Source organism: Strigops habroptila, chromosome 13 (genome assembly GCF_004027225.2).
Source record: "Strigops habroptila isolate Jane chromosome 13, bStrHab1.2.pri, whole genome shotgun sequence".
Lineage (NCBI taxonomy): Eukaryota > Metazoa > Chordata > Aves > Psittaciformes > Psittacidae > Strigops > Strigops habroptila.
In genome coordinates, this window is record NC_044289.2 from 15,573,659 (window position 1) to 15,590,320 (window position 16,662).

The 16,662-nt window shown below is 54.6% G+C and overlaps 1 protein-coding gene across 2 annotated transcripts; it reads left to right on the top strand.

Annotated features, from left to right (window-relative positions):
- The first annotated feature begins 306 nt into the window (after nt 1–306).
- On the top strand, nt 307–15,528 carry TM9SF4 (transmembrane 9 superfamily member 4). Of its 2 annotated transcripts, none has more exons than XM_030503062.1 (18): nt 307–349; nt 4,799–4,912; nt 6,509–6,608; nt 7,010–7,178; nt 7,268–7,397; nt 7,855–7,978; nt 8,500–8,618; nt 8,734–8,845; nt 9,328–9,398; nt 9,831–9,963; nt 10,447–10,528; nt 10,628–10,703; nt 11,040–11,123; nt 11,312–11,487; nt 11,807–11,870; nt 12,450–12,569; nt 13,151–13,240; nt 13,521–14,017. In XM_030503062.1, exons 1-18 carry the CDS (start codon nt 329–331, stop codon nt 13,668–13,670), a joined length of 1,935 nt encoding a protein of 644 aa, XP_030358922.1. In that variant the 5' UTR covers nt 307–328; the 3' UTR covers nt 13,671–14,017. The 2 variants fall into 2 exon arrangements, with proteins under 2 accessions (XP_030358922.1, XP_030358921.1); XM_030503061.1 differs by lacking the exon at nt 307–349 and adding an exon at nt 749–1,173 and having other exon boundaries at nt 13,521–15,528.
- The last annotated feature ends 1,134 nt before the right edge of the window (nt 15,529–16,662 follow it).

Sequence of the window (16,662 nt, forward strand, 5' to 3'; positions counted from 1 at the left end):
GGGTCGTGGCCGCCCGCAGCCCCCGCGCCCGCACCGGACATGGCGCCCGCGGCACCGTGGCCGCCCTCCGCGCGACGGCCGCTGCCCTCAGCAAAGATGGTGGCGCGGTCCCCCCGCCCCCTTCCCCGGCCGGTGCGCGGGGCCGGTCACGGCCAGGCAGCGCAGAGCGGCCCCGTCCCGCCCGTCCCGCCCGGCGGCAGCGCTGGGCCCGGCGCGGCCCCGGAGCCCCGCCGCTGGGCCCGGCGCGGCGCGGCCGCTGTCGCCATGGCGATGGGCCCCGCGGCTGACTTCCGCTGACGTCACGTGCATCCCGACACGTGGATCCAAGATGGCGGCGTCGGCGGCGATGGTGAGTGCGGCGGCCGGGGGGGCCCGGGCCGTGTCCCGCCGCCTCGCCCCGGGCCCGGCGGGCGCCGCGGGGGCTCCGGGCCGGGCCTGCCCCGCGCGGCAGGAACGCGGCTCCCGGAACGCGGCCCCGCGCCTCGGCCCGCCCTGCCCCGCGGGCTGTGCCGGCCCCGGGCCGCGGAGCGCTCCCCGCGTCCGCCCGGGGCCGTGCAGCGATCGCGCCTCTCCCCGCGGGTGTCCCCGCGGCCCGCGCGGTGGCACCGGAGGAGGGCGGGGCGGAGCGGGGCCCGGCTCAGCCCGGCCCCGCGGCGGCAGAACCGGCTCCGTTTGCTCCAGTCACGGCGCTGTCCGGGCAGGAGGGACCCGGAGCGGGGGCTCTGCCGGGGCACGGCCGCGGCGGGAGCGGGGACTTCGGGCGCTCTGGGCTGCCCGGAGCACCGGGGAGCACCGGCCTCTGTCCCACGCGGTTCTGTGGGAGGGGACGTTGGCTTGGCGCCGGTGCCGGGTCAGGTGTAGCTGTGACACGCGCCCGGCAGTGACAGCGGCCGCTTCGCCTCCCCGCGTCTCAGTTCCTGTGCCTGAGTTATTGCCTGAGCCCGTGGAGATGGAGATGTTTGTTTCTCATGGGGATTTGCGAAGGTAGGCGAGCGTCGGTGCCACCTCACGGAGGAGAAAATGAGCTCCGAGGTGTTAATTGTCTGCCTGAATCTTGTAGACAAATGGATTTTCTTCCTTGCTTTCATAGAAGGATATTTCCTTGATAACGTGTTGAAGGAATAGCCACATGAATAAACGATGTTTGTGATACAACGGTCGCTGTTGGCTGGGGTAGGTGATGTGAGGTAGCGTAAAGATGGGCAGAAACTGGAAGGGAGGATGGAAGAGGGGAGGTTTTCATTTATTCTGCTTTAAGCACCTTCAGACTCCACTGGCTTTCTCCCAGGCAGGGAGGAGGGAGAGCCTGAGCGGGCTGTGAGAGCTAAGATGGTCCTACCGGGAATTTCCTTGTAGCCTTCTCTTTTGGGCAAGGCAGGGAAGGCTGCTGCGGCTCTCCTGGTGTCAAAGGAGCTCTCTGAAATCAGTGGGAATGCAGCACTTGTCTCCTTTCGGAAGGCTTTCAGGGGTGCTCTGGGTGCAGGGGTGAGCAGGGAGAGGCACGAGGAAGATGAGTTTGTCCAAGCAGTTGTTGAGAGCATCTGAGGAGGCAGCGCTGGGGTGAGGGGGGTGAGCACGGGGCTGGTCCTGGGGGTGCAGAGCAGGTGCCATTAGTGCTGTGTGTGTCCTGTTGGTGTGCCTGCGGGTAGAATGGATGGTACACGTGGGGGAGAGCTTCAGTTTGCTCCGTTCCGTGTGGGTTCTTTGTTTCCCAGTTGTGGACTGTGTCTTTCCTCCCTTTCTGTCCCCATAGTAAAAGCTCCTGGTCGGTGCCCAGAGAAGCTGTGGCTGCCCCATCCCTGGCAGTGTTCAAGGCCAGGTTGGACACGGGGGCTTGGAGCAACCTGCTCTCGTGGAAGGTGTCCCTGCCTGTAGAACGGCTGCAGGGAAGGGCTGAGTTAACTTATTCTTAGAGCCAAGTGCCAAAGTTAATTACAGAAATAGGTTTCAGAGTCTTCCCAGAGAGACCCTGCAGACATCAGGGTGGTTGCTGCTGCCCTCGGAGGTTGGATGTGCCCAGTTGGGTGCCAAGGGGGAGAGTGGCTGATGCAGGAGGGGTTGATCATGCTTCTGCAGTCGCTCTTCTCATTCAGCTCCTTTTCTCCTGAGGAAGGGTCTCTTGCAAGCGTGTGTCTGCATTTACTCGTACAGTGAAATCATCAGGCTTAGTCAATCCCAATTAGTTTTGTCCCCGTGCAGCGGGTTTATCTCGAGCTGGAGTTGTGCACATTTGTTGCTTTGTTGTGTGACTTCTGGCACCTCAGGTGCACGACTCTCAGCTGTGGGACTCGTGTGTGTGAAGGCCACGAAGGTGCCTCCTGCCTGCTGGAGGTCTGAGCCTCACCAGCGCTCTGTGACTGTGAGTTTTGACCTTGCCTGGGAGGTAACTTGGCTTGCAGCATCTCTCAGATGAGTTATGGCCTGGCCAGGCCCGTGAGCTGTGCAGATGTTTTGGCATTGGGCTGTGTTGTCCTTGCTAAGCTGCTGCCTTCATCTGGAGAAGATGAAACGTGTCTGTCCATATGAAAGCAAAGAGCCTGATGAGAGAGGCCCCTGGCTTCACCTTGGGCTGTGAGCTGTGTTTGAGGAACCTGCACTGGGCATTTCCTTCAGATTCCCCTTCCCGAGCTCCCCACCTGTTGCACAGCAGCAGCATTCCCATCTCTTGTTACCAAATGTGTTTTCCTGGCAAGGCTTTCCATGGTCCCCCTCGTGTCTTCTCTGTTGCCGGGTGCTGCCTGAGTCATCGTCATCTGCATGCAGAGCGCCTCATTTCTGCCAAAGCTCATCAGAAATCTCATCTTGTGCATGCTCGCAGGTCTCCTGAGCACCTCCCGAAGGTCTGGCCTTGTCACCTTGCAGGCTCTTAGTGCAGGGGTGGCACTGGTGTGGTTTGGGTTCTGTTGGGAAGTGCTGTGCTGTGTGTCTGGCACTTCAGTGACAAATGAAGTGAGATAATTGCTCCAGGTCAGTGGGTGCTGTAGAGTGTGCTGTGGGACAGGAGCGTGGTGTCCTTCCAGTGCTTCACCTGCCCAGGGACCTCGTCCTACTCAAAGTGTCACAGAGTCCCCTTTTACAGGATGGGAGAAGGCAAAATGTGGTGGAGCACAGAAAACAGCTCCACAGTGTTCCGAGTGTTCCGAGGCAGAGCAGGACTGGAGTCCAAGCAATTTGAAAGAGTGCTTCCCACTTGCTTTCCAGAGGAAGCTTTTTGCTGGTTCTGATTCCATTAAGCCGTGCTTAGAATAGATCTGAAAACTTACCTGGTAAGGAAAAAGATCTGATAATTTAGTATTAAAACATTTCTGTAGGTGCCTCGTGTTTGCATCTTGGATACGTTTTACATTTTAACCCCCTGATATTCATGACTCTTTCTTTCATCCTGCTCCATTCCAGTAATTCTGGATGCTCTGTTGACCCTCACTGGTGTCTGGGCCAATTGTACTTTACAGCCTCAGGATAAGGCAAAGGGAATGTGATGAAGAGGAAGGGGGCAATAAACACAGATGATCCATTTGGGACAGGCTCTGTGGGTGGCTGCTGGGATCCTGGAGCTCCGTGTGCTTTCCTCTCTGTTCCCTGTGGAATCCAGCTTGTATCCGTGAGCCGGCCTCGGGTTTAGTTCCCTCCTGTCTTGCCCAGACGGTGTCGTTGGCAGGTAGAGCTGAACCCTGGCCCCTGCTGAGCCAGAGCAGGCACCCGGTTGGTGCTGGCTTGTTCCAGCCCAAGCCTGTCTCGCTTGGTGAGTGCATTTCCTCTCCCTTTCCCTCCCGTATTTGTTTTCCAGCCCTGCCTGCAGAGCTCCTGCTTGCCGGTGGGAGGGCAGTGGGTCGCAGAGCCCAGCGCTGCCTGCCCTGCCGAGGACACGCTGGGGAAGGCAGCAGTTGGCTTTATTGTGGCTGCAGCGTGAGCTCAGGAGTCAGCCCAAACCAGACGCCGGGTTTTTGTGGCTGTCCAGTGGTGCCGTACACGCAGGGGTCAGGAGGATGGGCTGGAGCCAGTGATGCAATGAGATTACGCCAGAGCTGATGCTCAAACCCAGCCAAGCTGCTGCTGTCTCATACTCTTTAAAGCTTGATTTTCACTTCCCAGCCTTCCCGCCGTGCTGGAGCGGGGCTGGGCACCTCTGGTGGCAGTGGGGACCCAGGAAGCAGCAAGGCCTGGTCCTGGGTTTGCTGCTGCTGGTGTACGGGGCCTGGTTTGTGTTGGAGCCCCCATGGAATTGAACCTTCCAGCCTGGCCCGCTTCCCTGCTCCCTGAAAACGGGGTGGCAGCTTTTTTGGCTGTGCTACTGAGCTGTGCTGTGGCCTGAAGGGGAGAGGGGAGCAGAGGGGAGCAGTGATGTGACCACGCTGTGGGTGCAGCGAGCGGTTGTCTCGGTGTCAGACCTCACCCTACACTGACTCCTGACGTGCAGAGCTGCAGAATTGCAGCCCCAGGGCTGTGCCCCCCTCCTCTGGCCATCTGGAGTTTCTAACACAGAGGTGTTGGCTGGGTGGGAGTAGAGCAGTCAGCTGAGAGCCCGCTGGATGAAGCGTGGTGCAGATAAGTGTGTCTGCTGGTGGCTGAGCAAAGCCAATGTTTTCCTAATTGCAGATGAAAACACACAGGCAGGGAGTGGAAAGTGGCTTGATGGGAGTCACAAAACAAGTCAAGAATAGCACTTCTGAATTTGTGTTTGGTCTCCTGACTCTGCAGCCTTCCCAGCCTTGGGATGAACACGTTCAGTGCCATTGCTCATCTCTGATGTTGCTCCCATGTTTTGGTTGTGTGTTGATGTTTCTTCCCCTCTTTGTAGGAAAGGCTGAGGTACACATTGGTCCTGCTGTTGTTGCTGCACTGTACAGACTGCTTCTATGTACCTGGGGTGGCTCCTATCAACTTCCACCGCAATGACCCTGTAGAAATCAAGGTAGGATGAACTGAGGTGGAGCTGTCGGTCTGCCTCCTTTGGCTTTTCTTGTGCTTTTCCTTCTTTAGATCATAGCAGCTAAATGGGACTAGAAAGTGAAATTTGGGGGTCCTGGTACTAAATTGGGGGCAGGTGTTTTCTCTTTTTCACAACATTTGTGTGTTGGGGGTAAGCAGCCCTCAGTGGTCACTGTCATCATCCTACCCTGTACTTCCCAACATGATTCTCTTTACTTCTGAAATCTACTAAATTCCTTCAGCAGCTGCACCAAAGTCCTCGAGATGTGGCTGTGTCTGGGAGAAGAACCCTCTTTCTCACTATAGCTGTGAAGGGAATTTAATCAGAGCTTTTTCTCCAGCATTATACTGGCTCTCCAGGTGCTTTTAGAGGGTGGGCCTTCAGGTGGATGGTAGAATAAAGTGGTTTGAATCAGACCTTTTCAGTTTTCTCTTCTACCTGCTCTTCTGCTTGGCTCATGTTGTGTCTTCGAGTCCAGTGAAGTCCATGACAAGCCCTTTCCGAGTGCAGGTGTTTGTCCTTGGGCAGATCTTGCAGGCCTGGCTGGCTGCAGAGCTGGTCCTGTGCGCTGTTGCTGGTAGGGAATGATGGAGCAGGAGGAGGCCAGGCTTCCCTTCCGGACATCAGCAGTTTGCAGCCCATTTCATTTATGTCTCTCAAGCTGTGGCCTCGCCTCAGCAGGATCCAGTGCCCGTGGGGATGCTGAGCTTGGGGCTCCCACAGGAAGCACAGCACAGTTTTCTCTTTGCCACAGGCTGCCAGACGTAGGCTATTTTTAAGCAAATGAGACTTGCCTGTGGCTACAGCGAGCTTCCTAGCAGAGGGGGCATTGGAATGGCTGTTCTCAAAGGGATTTCAGGAGCCAAATGCTTCCTCAAGTGATAAGGCGAGTCAGCGATTGCCAGCGCTCTTCCAATAAATGAGCTTGGCAGTGTTACAGACACTTCTGTTCTTCAGAGCAACTGTGGCCTTGGCTATCGTGGTGCGTCTCTGCGCTTCCCTTGCGGCATGTGATTGGTGGGAAGTCTCCAGAAATGCTTGGGGTTTGTCACCATCCGGTGTCTTCCCGATCTGATGGCTCTCCGGAGATAAGAATTGCCAAACTCTTCCCATCGCTGGAGGCCAGACCTCTGCATCCAGCGTGACATGGCTGGTTTTTGAGGACCTCACTGCAGTCTTGTGTGAAACGTGACTCTTTGAGCCTTTTATTGGGCTGGTTTTTGAGGACCTCACTGCAGTCTTGTATGAAACATGACTCTTGAGTCTTTTTGAGCCTTTTATTGTTTCTTAGGGCTCCAGTGAGTCATAAATTTGTGAAACCAATCCCCAGTGCTTCTTCCTTCAAGCGTTCCTCTGTGAATGAATTGCTACTAAACTGTAGCGTAGAGAATGTACAACCGGGAGCTGTGCAAAGGAAAGAGAGTTGGAGCTCCCCCAGGAACATCTGTCTCCTTTTTAATTATTGAACAGCTTCAAAAGTGAGCTTTATGGGAGGTGTCTTGTATCAGCTGCTGGCTGCTGCTGAGAGGACAGAGAACTCAGTCCTTTCCTGGGATAATCCTTGTGCTCTTCCTGCAGGCTGTGAAGCTCACCAGCTCGCGAACCCAGCTGCCGTACGAGTACTACTCACTACCCTTCTGCCAGCCCACCAAGATTACATACAAGGCTGAGAACCTCGGTATGTATCTGATGAACAGCGTGTTCCCAGCAGTCAGTGGGCTGCCATTCAGGAGCTGTGTGAGGGTGTTTACAGGAGTAAAGGCAATTGCAAATGTCATCTCTAATAAACTGTTTGCGGGGAGCCTGCTTCCTCTAATCCATTATGTGCTGGCTGTTTGCAAACTGGGATGTCACTGTAGTGGAAAGGGGAAATGCCTTTCCTCATGGAGGGCTTGTAACCTGCTTCAGGAGCAGTGCTTGATGCTTCCAGCAAGAGAGCTGAGCTGTCTTTCAGTTTATGCTGTGCTAACAGAGCACACGTGCTGTCATTCCTGCTGGACTGCGCTGCCCGCCCAGGGCAGGCTCCGTGGTGAGGAGCCTGGCGGTCTCCAACCCTGCCCTTGTTTTCCTGTTTTCCAGGTGAGGTTCTTCGGGGGGACCGAATTGTAAATACCCCTTTCCAGGTCTCCATGAACGTGGAGAAGAAATGTGAAGTTCTGTGCAACTTCCCCAACAAGCCAGTCACCCTGACGGTGGAGCAGAGCAAGCTGATCGCCGAGCGCATCAGGGAGGATTACTATGTCCATCTGTGAGTCACCTGTGGGGCTGTGTCTGTGGGGCTGTGTCTGCGGGGACTCCGTGCTGTGGCCAGGTCTCATCTGAAATCTGTGTTTTCAGCATCGCTGATAACCTCCCTGTGGCAACGCGGCTGGAGTTTTATTCCAACCGTGAGGAAGAGGAGAAGAAGAAGGAGAAGGATGTGCAGTTCGAGCATGGATACAGGCTTGGGTTTATGGATGGTAACAAGGTAGAGAATCCAGATGCTGTCTGAGGGGTGCCTGAAGGGGGTGTCTGTCAGGGGGTGTTAGAAGTCTGCCAGGGAGTATCAGAGTTGGGAATGCAACCAGAAGCTTTCAAAAGAGTGGAAATATGAGAGAGAGGTCTCTCATTGGAAGAAGGGGGTGGCTGCCACGTGGTTGAGATGTGAGATCTAGTGATATTTTTAGGCCAGAAGTAGACCAAAGCATTGTCCCTGGTGCTTGGAGTGGTTGAGGTGTTAACTTTTCAACATCTCTGTTCTCTCTTCTTGTTCCTTTAGCCTTGGAAAGCGTTAGCCTGATGTTGCTTGGTAGCACAATGTATCTGGGAACAGTTGGAGTCTTTAGTTTCCTTCACTGAAGCTGCTTTCTGAACTTGTTCCTTCTAAACCTTCCCCCTTCCTCCCTTGGGGTGCTAACGTTTTATTTAATGTCGATCTGTTTCAGTTCTACCTGCACAACCACCTCTCCTTCATCCTTTACTACCACAGAGAGGATGTGGAAGAGAACCAGGAGCACACCTACAGGGTTGTGCGCTTTGAAGTGATTCCCCAAAGTATTAAACTAGAAGGTAAGAGACTCTTCAGGAGGGGCACAAGGGAGAGGAGTATCTTGTAGAGCCAGGAGCTGAATGCCACTGATGTGTCAGGGGCACAGAAATGAGAGTCCAAATTACAAGATCAATAAACCCTTTTGTTATTAAGGAAGTACCAACAATGAGAGAAATCCTTGAAATGGAATCCGTGGAAAATTGAATTTAAAAGTAAAGGCTGGGGGGAAAACACTCCTACTTGAGTGAACCCAATAGGAAACGTGTGTTGAAGGGAAGTTGCTCACTGTGTGTGGCATCCCTCTGGCAGCAGCAGGCTCTGCTGAACAGGTCTTGTTTCCCAGCATATCGTGTGGAATAGAGGGTTTGTTTCTTGTCTAGATCTTGGTTTCTGAGCCTCTGGCTTCAGTGAAGGAAAGTTTCCCGTGTTTGGAGCAATTGGAGCCCAGCACCTTATGGGTGCCTGGGATCAGGATGATCCAGGCAGGAGGTGGTGATGGAGGGATGGGCTCACCTAGTGTGTGCCATGTGCTCCCTTCCAGACTTGAAGGCTGATGAGAAGAGTATGTGCACCCTGCCTGAAGCTACGGGCTCTGCCCCCCAGGAAATAGATCCTTCCAGGGAGAACCAGTTGCTCTTCACCTACTCTGTCCACTGGGAGGTGAGGGACAGGAGCTGGCTGGCAGCTCACAGCCTGCTCCACGTGTCTGCCCCACAGGTGTGGTGGGAGGCGCTGGGAATGTGCTGGTGTGAGAAGGACTTTGCTGTTCTTTCAGGAAAGCGACATTAAATGGGCTTCCCGCTGGGACACGTACCTGACCATGAGTGATGTGCAGATCCATTGGTTTTCCATCATTAACTCAGTTGTTGTTGTCTTCTTCCTTTCAGGTGAGTGAGAACTGGGGAGGGAGAAGCCTTTGCCATTAGTGTGCAGGGGACTTTCTTCAGCCTCAGCTGCAGGTGCCTCGAGGAGGATGTGGCTGTGTCTGAACCTGGTCAGAAGGGGCAGGAAACAAACATCAGCACATGAAACCTCCCGTTCAGGCAGCACCTCATGGGGTCAGACAGTTTTACCCACTTCTGCTCTCTGAGTAGGGTTGTTGAGGGAGTAGAGGGAGTGGTTAATGCCCATCTTGCATGTCCATATTTAAGGAAAAAACCCCCAGAGGGCCCCATTCCTGCTGGAATACTGCCCCCCTGCTCTCTGGGGGTTTGTTTCTGTCTCTGCTGAAGGCTGGGGAGATGGGGGTGAGTCAAGGCCTCCTGTCCTAGCCAGAACTGTGTGTTGGTGGGCACCGTGTAGCTGCCCAGTGTGGGCAGCACAGCCGTGCAGGAGCCTCTGAGCTAACCTCACTCTCTGCTTGTTTCAGGTATTCTCAGCATGATCATCATCCGGACGCTCCGGAAGGACATTGCCAACTACAACAAGGAAGATGACATTGTATGTGTGTGTTCCTGGGGCTGGGAGCAGAGAGGGGGGGAAGCACGGATGAGGAGGGATCTAGGATGAAGACCTGGATGTCTTGTCTCTTTCTTTGCCCCTGTTTTACTTTGGGCCCTGAAAACGGGAGGGACAGTTGTGTCATGTGTGGTCACACCACCTTTGGCTATCTGTGTACAAGAGCAGTTGAGGTTCAGGTATCTTCAGATCTAAGTAATGACTGCAGACAGGTCCCTAAATGTGTGCCCTGGCACTGGCAGTTCTGGTCTTAACTGTTCTAAGCTCAAGAGGAAAGAAGTTTCTTAACGAGAGTGATAAAGCTCTGTAGAAAAACCAGATACAGGGAAATAACCTCAGCCTGGCTGTGGTAGGACCTTAATTTTTACTGATATGTCATACCTGAATAACCTTCTTTTCCTGTTGTTGCTGCAGGAAGATACCATGGAGGAATCTGGTTGGAAACTTGTGCATGGAGATGTCTTCAGGCCTCCGCAGTATCCTATGATCCTCAGCTCTCTCCTGGGTTCTGGAATTCAGCTCTTCTGTATGATCCTGATTGTCATCTGTAAGTGGCAGGAGTTGTGTGGGGTGGCTGTGAGGAGAGGAGCGATGCCTGGGGGTGTGTGTAGCTCCCACTGACGCTCACCTGGGCTGGAGCAGGGTCTGTGCTCGGGGTCCCTGAGTCTCTCAGTGGCATGTCCCAGCTGAGGCATCTTTTTGTCTCTCTATTTCGTGTCATCAAGACACAAACCCTGGTTCACAGTGGGCTGAGAGACTCCTGCACGTCTGCACTTTGCTTCTGAGCTGCACCTGCTCAGATCCCTGGGGAAACTGAGGCTAAAGCCGGCTCTGAGATCAAAGCCGGAGCTTCCTCCCTGTGGCCAGGGCTGCAGGCTCTGGATGTGCTGTGCCCTGAAGGAAATGAGGTCTGTGCAGAAGGCAGATTCCAGGCAGCTGTGGCCTGTGTGTGGGGAGGCCCCTGTTCTCCAGGTGCCGGTGAGCACACGTTCACCAGAGCTGCTGTTCTTTGTCCTCTTTCCCCCTGCAGTTGTTGCTATGCTGGGGATGCTGTCGCCTTCCAGCCGGGGCGCGCTGATGACTACAGCCTGCTTCCTCTTCATGTTCATGGGGTAGGTGCCTCCGCTGCTTCCCACAGCAGTGCTGCCCTGCCTGCCCTTCTCGGGCACAGTGAACACTGATTTCCTCTGTCTTGGCTTGTTTCTGTCCAGGGTTTTTGGTGGGTTCTTTGCTGGCCGCTTATACCGGACTCTGAAAGGACATCGATGGAAGAAAGGAGCTTTTTGTGTGAGTCTTGTGGTGTTCTGTGCTGTTATCCAGGTTTGCTGATCTGTGGATAAGCTCCACAGGTACCTCCGAGTAGCTGGACACGGCCTGGCTGTACTGCAGAGATGTGGTGTGGGTTGAGTCCTTGTAGCTTCACATGAAAGGGCAAACACCAGAGCACGTACTACAGCACAGCAGGAGGATTGTCTGAGATCCTCCCTGCAGCCCTTCCCCTGCCTGTTAGTGCTGCAGGAAGAGGGATGGTTCCTCCATGTGTGCCTTGTCCCAGCAGTGGACCATTAAAGAGCAACATCTGACCAGCTGGGGGCTTTCTCTGACCCTGTGTTGCTCTTGCAGACAGCTACCCTGTATCCCGGCGTCGTCTTTGGGATCTGCTTCGTCCTGAACTGTTTCATCTGGGGGAAACACTCCTCGGGAGCGGTGGGTACCTTCACCCTGGAGCCCACGGGATGGGAGGAGGGTGACTGGGCTGTTGGGTGTCACTTGGTGTCACAGCATCTCCCCAGATGTGGGTGTCAATGCAGCGGGTGACCGGAGGGTTGTTCTGGCTGGTGACTTCAGGCAGGTGAGCTCTCAGCCTCACGTTGTGACTCTTGGTGTGATTCCAGGTGCCTTTCCCGACCATGGTGGCCTTGCTGTGCATGTGGTTTGGGATCTCCTTGCCCTTGGTCTACCTGGGTTACTACTTTGGGTTTCGCAAACAGCCCTATGACAACCCTGTTCGGACAAACCAGATTCCCAGGCAGATCCCGGAGCAGAGGTGGTACATGAATAAATTCGTGGGGTGAGTGATGAGTCTGGTGAGTTCAGGCTCCTCCCCTCGGTCTCCTTGTGCTGCTGAATGTCGCCTTCTGCTGGTCTCTGGGCCCAGCCAGATGGCAGATGGGTTTCCTTGAGCGGTGTGATCCCGGGGACATGCCGTGGCTGGTGGCAGTGGGACGTGCTCAGCAGCGGAGCAGCTGTGCCACTCACTGTCTGAAACTTATTCCTGTGCCCTGGGGCTGCAGAGCTTCTGCTGGAAGTGCTCTGCGTGGTCACAGGGGACTTCTAATGGCCAGTCAGTCGTACTGTGCTGCTCACGGTTTTTCTCTCTCGCTCTGTAGGATTCTCATGGCTGGAATTCTGCCTTTTGGAGCAATGTTCATTGAGCTGTTCTTCATTTTCAGTGTAAGCATTTAACCCCCTCTACTCCTGAACAGGATTCCTCTCGTGCCAAAGCTTTTGCAGGGAGGGGGTTTCCCCTGGAGCCGTCTCCTGTTCCTGCCCTGGAATAGGGGGTGGCAGGTTCCCTCCAGGCTGTTTCAGAGAGGGCTGGGCTGTGGGTCTCTTTGGAGTGTTCTCTTGCTGAAGGCACCTGGGGATGTCTTCAGGATGCTCCTTGGTGATGTGAAGGACAGTGGTAGAGCTGAAAGCTACTGTGATGTTATGGCAGGGAAGGGTCCTGGTCTGGAGGCATTCCCTGAGCCATTCCAGCTGCTGCTCTTTTATGGACAGGGAGGAATTTGGTGTTCCATTGCTGCGGGATGGAGGGAATGAACATTTTACCTCGGAGCTGTCTTTGGGCACCTTTTTGCAACCAGGTTCCTCTGAAATAATATTGTCCTCTGAAATAATATTGTGAAATGCCTTAGATCTGCAGTTCCGTGAGGCCTTGTTTTCCCTTGGGTTAACTGCTGGAGTTAATCTCGCGTTTGCTGCTTGATCTCAGTAGCGTGGAAACAAACCTCTGCTGTGTCTTTGTTTCAGGCAATCTGGGAGAACCAGTTCTATTACCTTTTTGGCTTTCTCTTCCTGGTGTTTATAATCCTGGTGGTGTCGTGCTCCCAGATCAGCATTGTCATGGTGTACTTCCAGCTCTGCGCTGAGGTGAGAGCTCCGTGTTTGTAGGTTCAGCAGCTCAGGTCACGTTGGTGCTGCTGCTGCACAGAAGCGCGGTGCAGGCCGGCCCCCTGAGTGGGGTTGTTGTTAGCACCCCTGGACTTCAAGGAGAATTGCAGCTACTTGACAGTTGCTAGGCTGGGAACTGTGGCTTCATCCCAGGAATTGTGCTGGGAGTGGGTGTTTTGAGCTGATATCTCTTCCCAAAGAAACTATTTTATTCCATCCACATACAAAATGAAACGCATGGCCAGAAGTGAACCGTAGCTGTGATCTTCACTTCACTGCCAGCTTTTTGTCCTCTCTGGTTGGAAACATTTCTGTGACAAAATAGTTCCCCAGCCCCAAATTGTGGGTTTCCTTTGAATCCCAGGATCCCAGACTGGTTTGGGCTGGAAGGATTAAAGCTCATCCAGTTCCAACCCCCTGCCACTAGGCCAGGTTGCTCCAAGCGCCTGTGTCCAACCTGGCCTAGAAGGAAAATGTGTGTCCCAGAAAGGTCCCAGCTCCCTAGGGCAGTGGCACAGGGAGGGAAGCCTGTGGGATAACGATGCTTTCTGCCCCATCAGGATTACCGCTGGTGGTGGAGAACCTTCCTGGTGTCTGGAGGATCTGCCTTCTACGTGCTCATCTATGCTGTCTTCTACTTTGTGAACAAGGTATTGTCCTTCCTCTTGTATGAAAGTGTCACCTTTCTAGAGGAGACACTTGGATTTGGGAAAGGACAGATTTGGGGAGAAGGTTGTAGGTGCCCTGGCTCCCTGCCTGGGGATGTTCCCAATCCCTGCCTCGAGGGGATCTCTTTTCAGTTCCTTTCAAAAAGGAACCAAGTGGAGGGTTTTCTCCCTTTGTCCCCTTGTATAGAAGTCATTAGCTGGTTTGGGGAGATAACTCTTGATACCTCTGCTTGATTTTCCCTGTTTCTCCCTCTTGTTTTAGCTGGATATCGTTGAGTTCATTCCCTCCTTGCTATACTTTGGCTACACCACCCTCATGGTCCTGTCCTTCTGGCTCCTCACTGGCACCATTGGCTTCTATGCAGCCTACATGTTTGTCCGGAAGATCTACGCCGCAGTGAAAATAGACTGAAGGTGCAGAGACCCAGCAGGAAGCAGACACCTGAACGTGTGTCCTGGGAGCCAAGGGGACATCTTCTCCCAGCTCTTTTAAGGAAACAAAATCCCGTGGGAGAGTGACAAGAGAAATAAATAACTCCTCGGTTTTTGGAATGTAACTTTGGCACAGTGTACATGGATTCTGGGCTACTTCTGGGGGGAAAAAGGGTCTGTAGATACCTTACATTTTAACTTTATTATCCTGTTCCATATTTGAGGGAGTTTTTTAGCAGAGAAATATCCCTCTGTATAAGTAAACCCCCTTTTTGCTAATTCATCCTTTGTTTTTTATGTTGATGACGAATGGATTTGGGACAGCAATGGAAACACTTGTGAAGCCGTTTTCTTCCAGCCCCATGGGTGCTCTAGGATTCAGGGAGACTCTTCAGACAAACACCAGACTGGGTTTCTTTCCTGCCTTTGTGTCTGCGCAGAAGAGGGAGCTTGACTATGGCAAAATCCAAGGAGCCCGAAGGCTCTGGGGCCGGGCCTTTGGCTTGTTTACAATTCAGTGGAGGTGCCATTCGGAGCCTGGGAAGTGCAATTTCACCCTGGGAGTGCTTGGGAACTGCAGCCTTCAGCATCACTTCTCCCTCCCTCCAGCCTGGGCCGGCACAGGCCGCTTTGGATGCTCCACTGGTGGGATTCCCCTCGCTCGGGCGGCGCAGCCACGGCAGCAGGATGGAAGCGACGTGGTTGTGCTGGTGCTGGAACCCAGGACTGGGAGGAAGCACGAGGTAACTACAAGGGTTTGTTCTGTCCATGGCTCTGCTCCAGGAGGTTTCCTCCCTGGGATCGCACAGAGCCCTGCGGAGACAGGGCTGCGCTGTCACATCAGTGCCAAGCAGTGACGCAGTATTGGGCCCGAGTGCGTGCAGGGATGCAGGGACGGGCCCCAGGAGCGCTCCCGTGGCCAGGGCAGGCTGGCTCCCTGCCTGCCCCCTGCTCCAGCTGCCCTTGCTGCTCCCTCCTCCTCCTCTTAGATTCTCTACCTCCAGGGAACAGAAAAGCGGGCGCCCCTCAGCTGTGCTTTGTCCTTCTCCACAAGCGGTGCAGGCCTCGGGACGGCCGGTGTGGGCTCTCCTGGGCTCTCCTGCAGCTCCTCCCTTCCCAGGGCTTCATGCCCGAACTAGCCCATGGGAAGCTCTTTCCCAAAGAGCTTAAACGTGGTTGCTGTTGTTTTGGTCACGTAAATCCTCTTTACCTGTGAAGGGTCTCACATCACAGCGAAGGCTCCCTCCAGCCCAGAGCAGCCGGTTCACTCAGACCTGCAGGGGAGGGTTTTGGTGACATCTATGAACGTTGTGCTCTTTGCTGTTGTGAGCAGCAAGGTCTCCGACCAACCAGGTGACACCCAACCCAGAGCTGTCCTGAGGCCCCCTGTTGCCAGCACTGATGTGACCCCATGAGGGCTCGGGGGCTTTTTGAACCCCAATTGCCAGAAGGTTCCACCAGGTCCCCGCAGGGACCCGTCTCTCACTGCTGGGGAGCCGACTCCTTGGCACCGACCCCTCCAGCCTTCCCTGATGGCTTCTTTGGCCTCCATCATGCCAAAGCCTAATCCACCAAGAAGGAAGGATGGGAAAAGGGAGCAGGGGATGCCTGAGCCACGTGTGCTGTGGAGTCCTGTGTCGGTTCTGATTTGAGATCCCTCTAGCTTTTAGTTGATTTTTCTTTCCCTCTTTTCCGCCCTGCCCCAGCGGAGGGGCTCTGCCAGCATTGATTTCATTTCTAGCCTTTCCCCCAAGTGTTTTCTCTGTATTCTTTGTAATTTTTAATTAATGTCTGTATCCTTTGTGTCCTATTGTAAATAAATCTGCCATTGTCCCGTTGTCCTGCTCTCTGCCTTCTCCCAAGCCACCGCTGGGGATTGTCTTTTCATCAGCACCCGCGTGGTCTCTGACGTGTGGCTTCAGCAGCAGCAGAGCCTGGAATGAGCCTGGTTCTCTCTGTAACCTTGTTCTCCTGGTAAACTTGGCTGAGCTTTGGGCCTCTCCCGGCGTGGCACAGCCCGTGTGCTGCTGGGCACTTGGATCAAGCGCCTGGATCTGTTTCTCGCTGGGCTGCTCTCATGGGCTGCCTGTGAGGCTGCAGCTCGTCCCCCGTGTGTGAAACGCGTTGTGTGACTCACACGGCTCCTTGGCTGGAGCAGCTGGATCGGGGCAGCAGCAGGCTGCTGCTGCTGCTGAGCAAACAGAGGTGAGAGCACACAGGTGAGAGTGGGGGTAGGACGGGAGCTGCCGTTTCCTTCCTCCGAGCAGCATTCTGGAGGAGTGCTGGTGCTGTGGGAGCTGGATCTTCAGTGTTGGCTTCCAGCTTGGTCCCTTTCCCAGTGCTTGTGTGTTGCTGCTGGGGGGGTGGGTGGCAAATACCTGAGTCAAAGCTCAGCAATGACTGGAATAGTCTGTAGGGGAAATGCTGCCACATGGCTGGGAACTCCAGTGAACCCGAGAGACCAGAACTTTCTGTCTACCAAACATTGCTCTCCCTGACAGGAGGGGACAGTCTCGGCTGTCCCTGTGTCCCCAGCAGGGCACTGAGTCTGGTTTTGAGTCTAATTCTTTGCTTGAAAGAAACTTAATCTCTGTGTGGATTCATGGAGGAACCTGGACCTTTGCCTCAGGATTCTGTCCTTACTTCAAAGCAACCCAACCCTTCAGAGCACAGAAGGAGCCTCGTGGCTCCATCCCCTCGTGCACAAGGGCCCTGCACACACCCCCCCCCAGCAGCTTTCCTGGCTGCACTGCAGCCACCCCCAGCCTGGCAGCCTCCTGCTGTGTGTTACCCACACTCACACTGCCAGGAGCTCGGCCCAGCCAGCTCCTCCTGATTCTCCTAACGGCTCGGGATGTACTTCCTAATGGACACTTGGAACGTGCTTCCTGATGGACACGGTCCCAAGTACATACCTGAGATGCTCAGAAGTATTTTCAGTGAGCAGGTAAGAGTTCCCTGACCAGCTTCAG

Excerpts from the sequence above, each read along its gene's own strand:
- TM9SF4 (XM_030503061.1), top strand. The coding sequence starts at position 1,141 with ATGTTTGTGATACAACGGTCGCTGTTGGCTGGG. Across the intron at positions 7,398-7,854 it reads GGTTTATGGATGGTAACAAG|TTCTACCTGCACAACCACCT; the intron begins GTAGAGAATCCA and ends GATCTGTTTCAG. Across the intron at positions 11,871-12,449 it reads AGCTGTTCTTCATTTTCAGT|GCAATCTGGGAGAACCAGTT; the intron begins GTAAGCATTTAA and ends TCTTTGTTTCAG.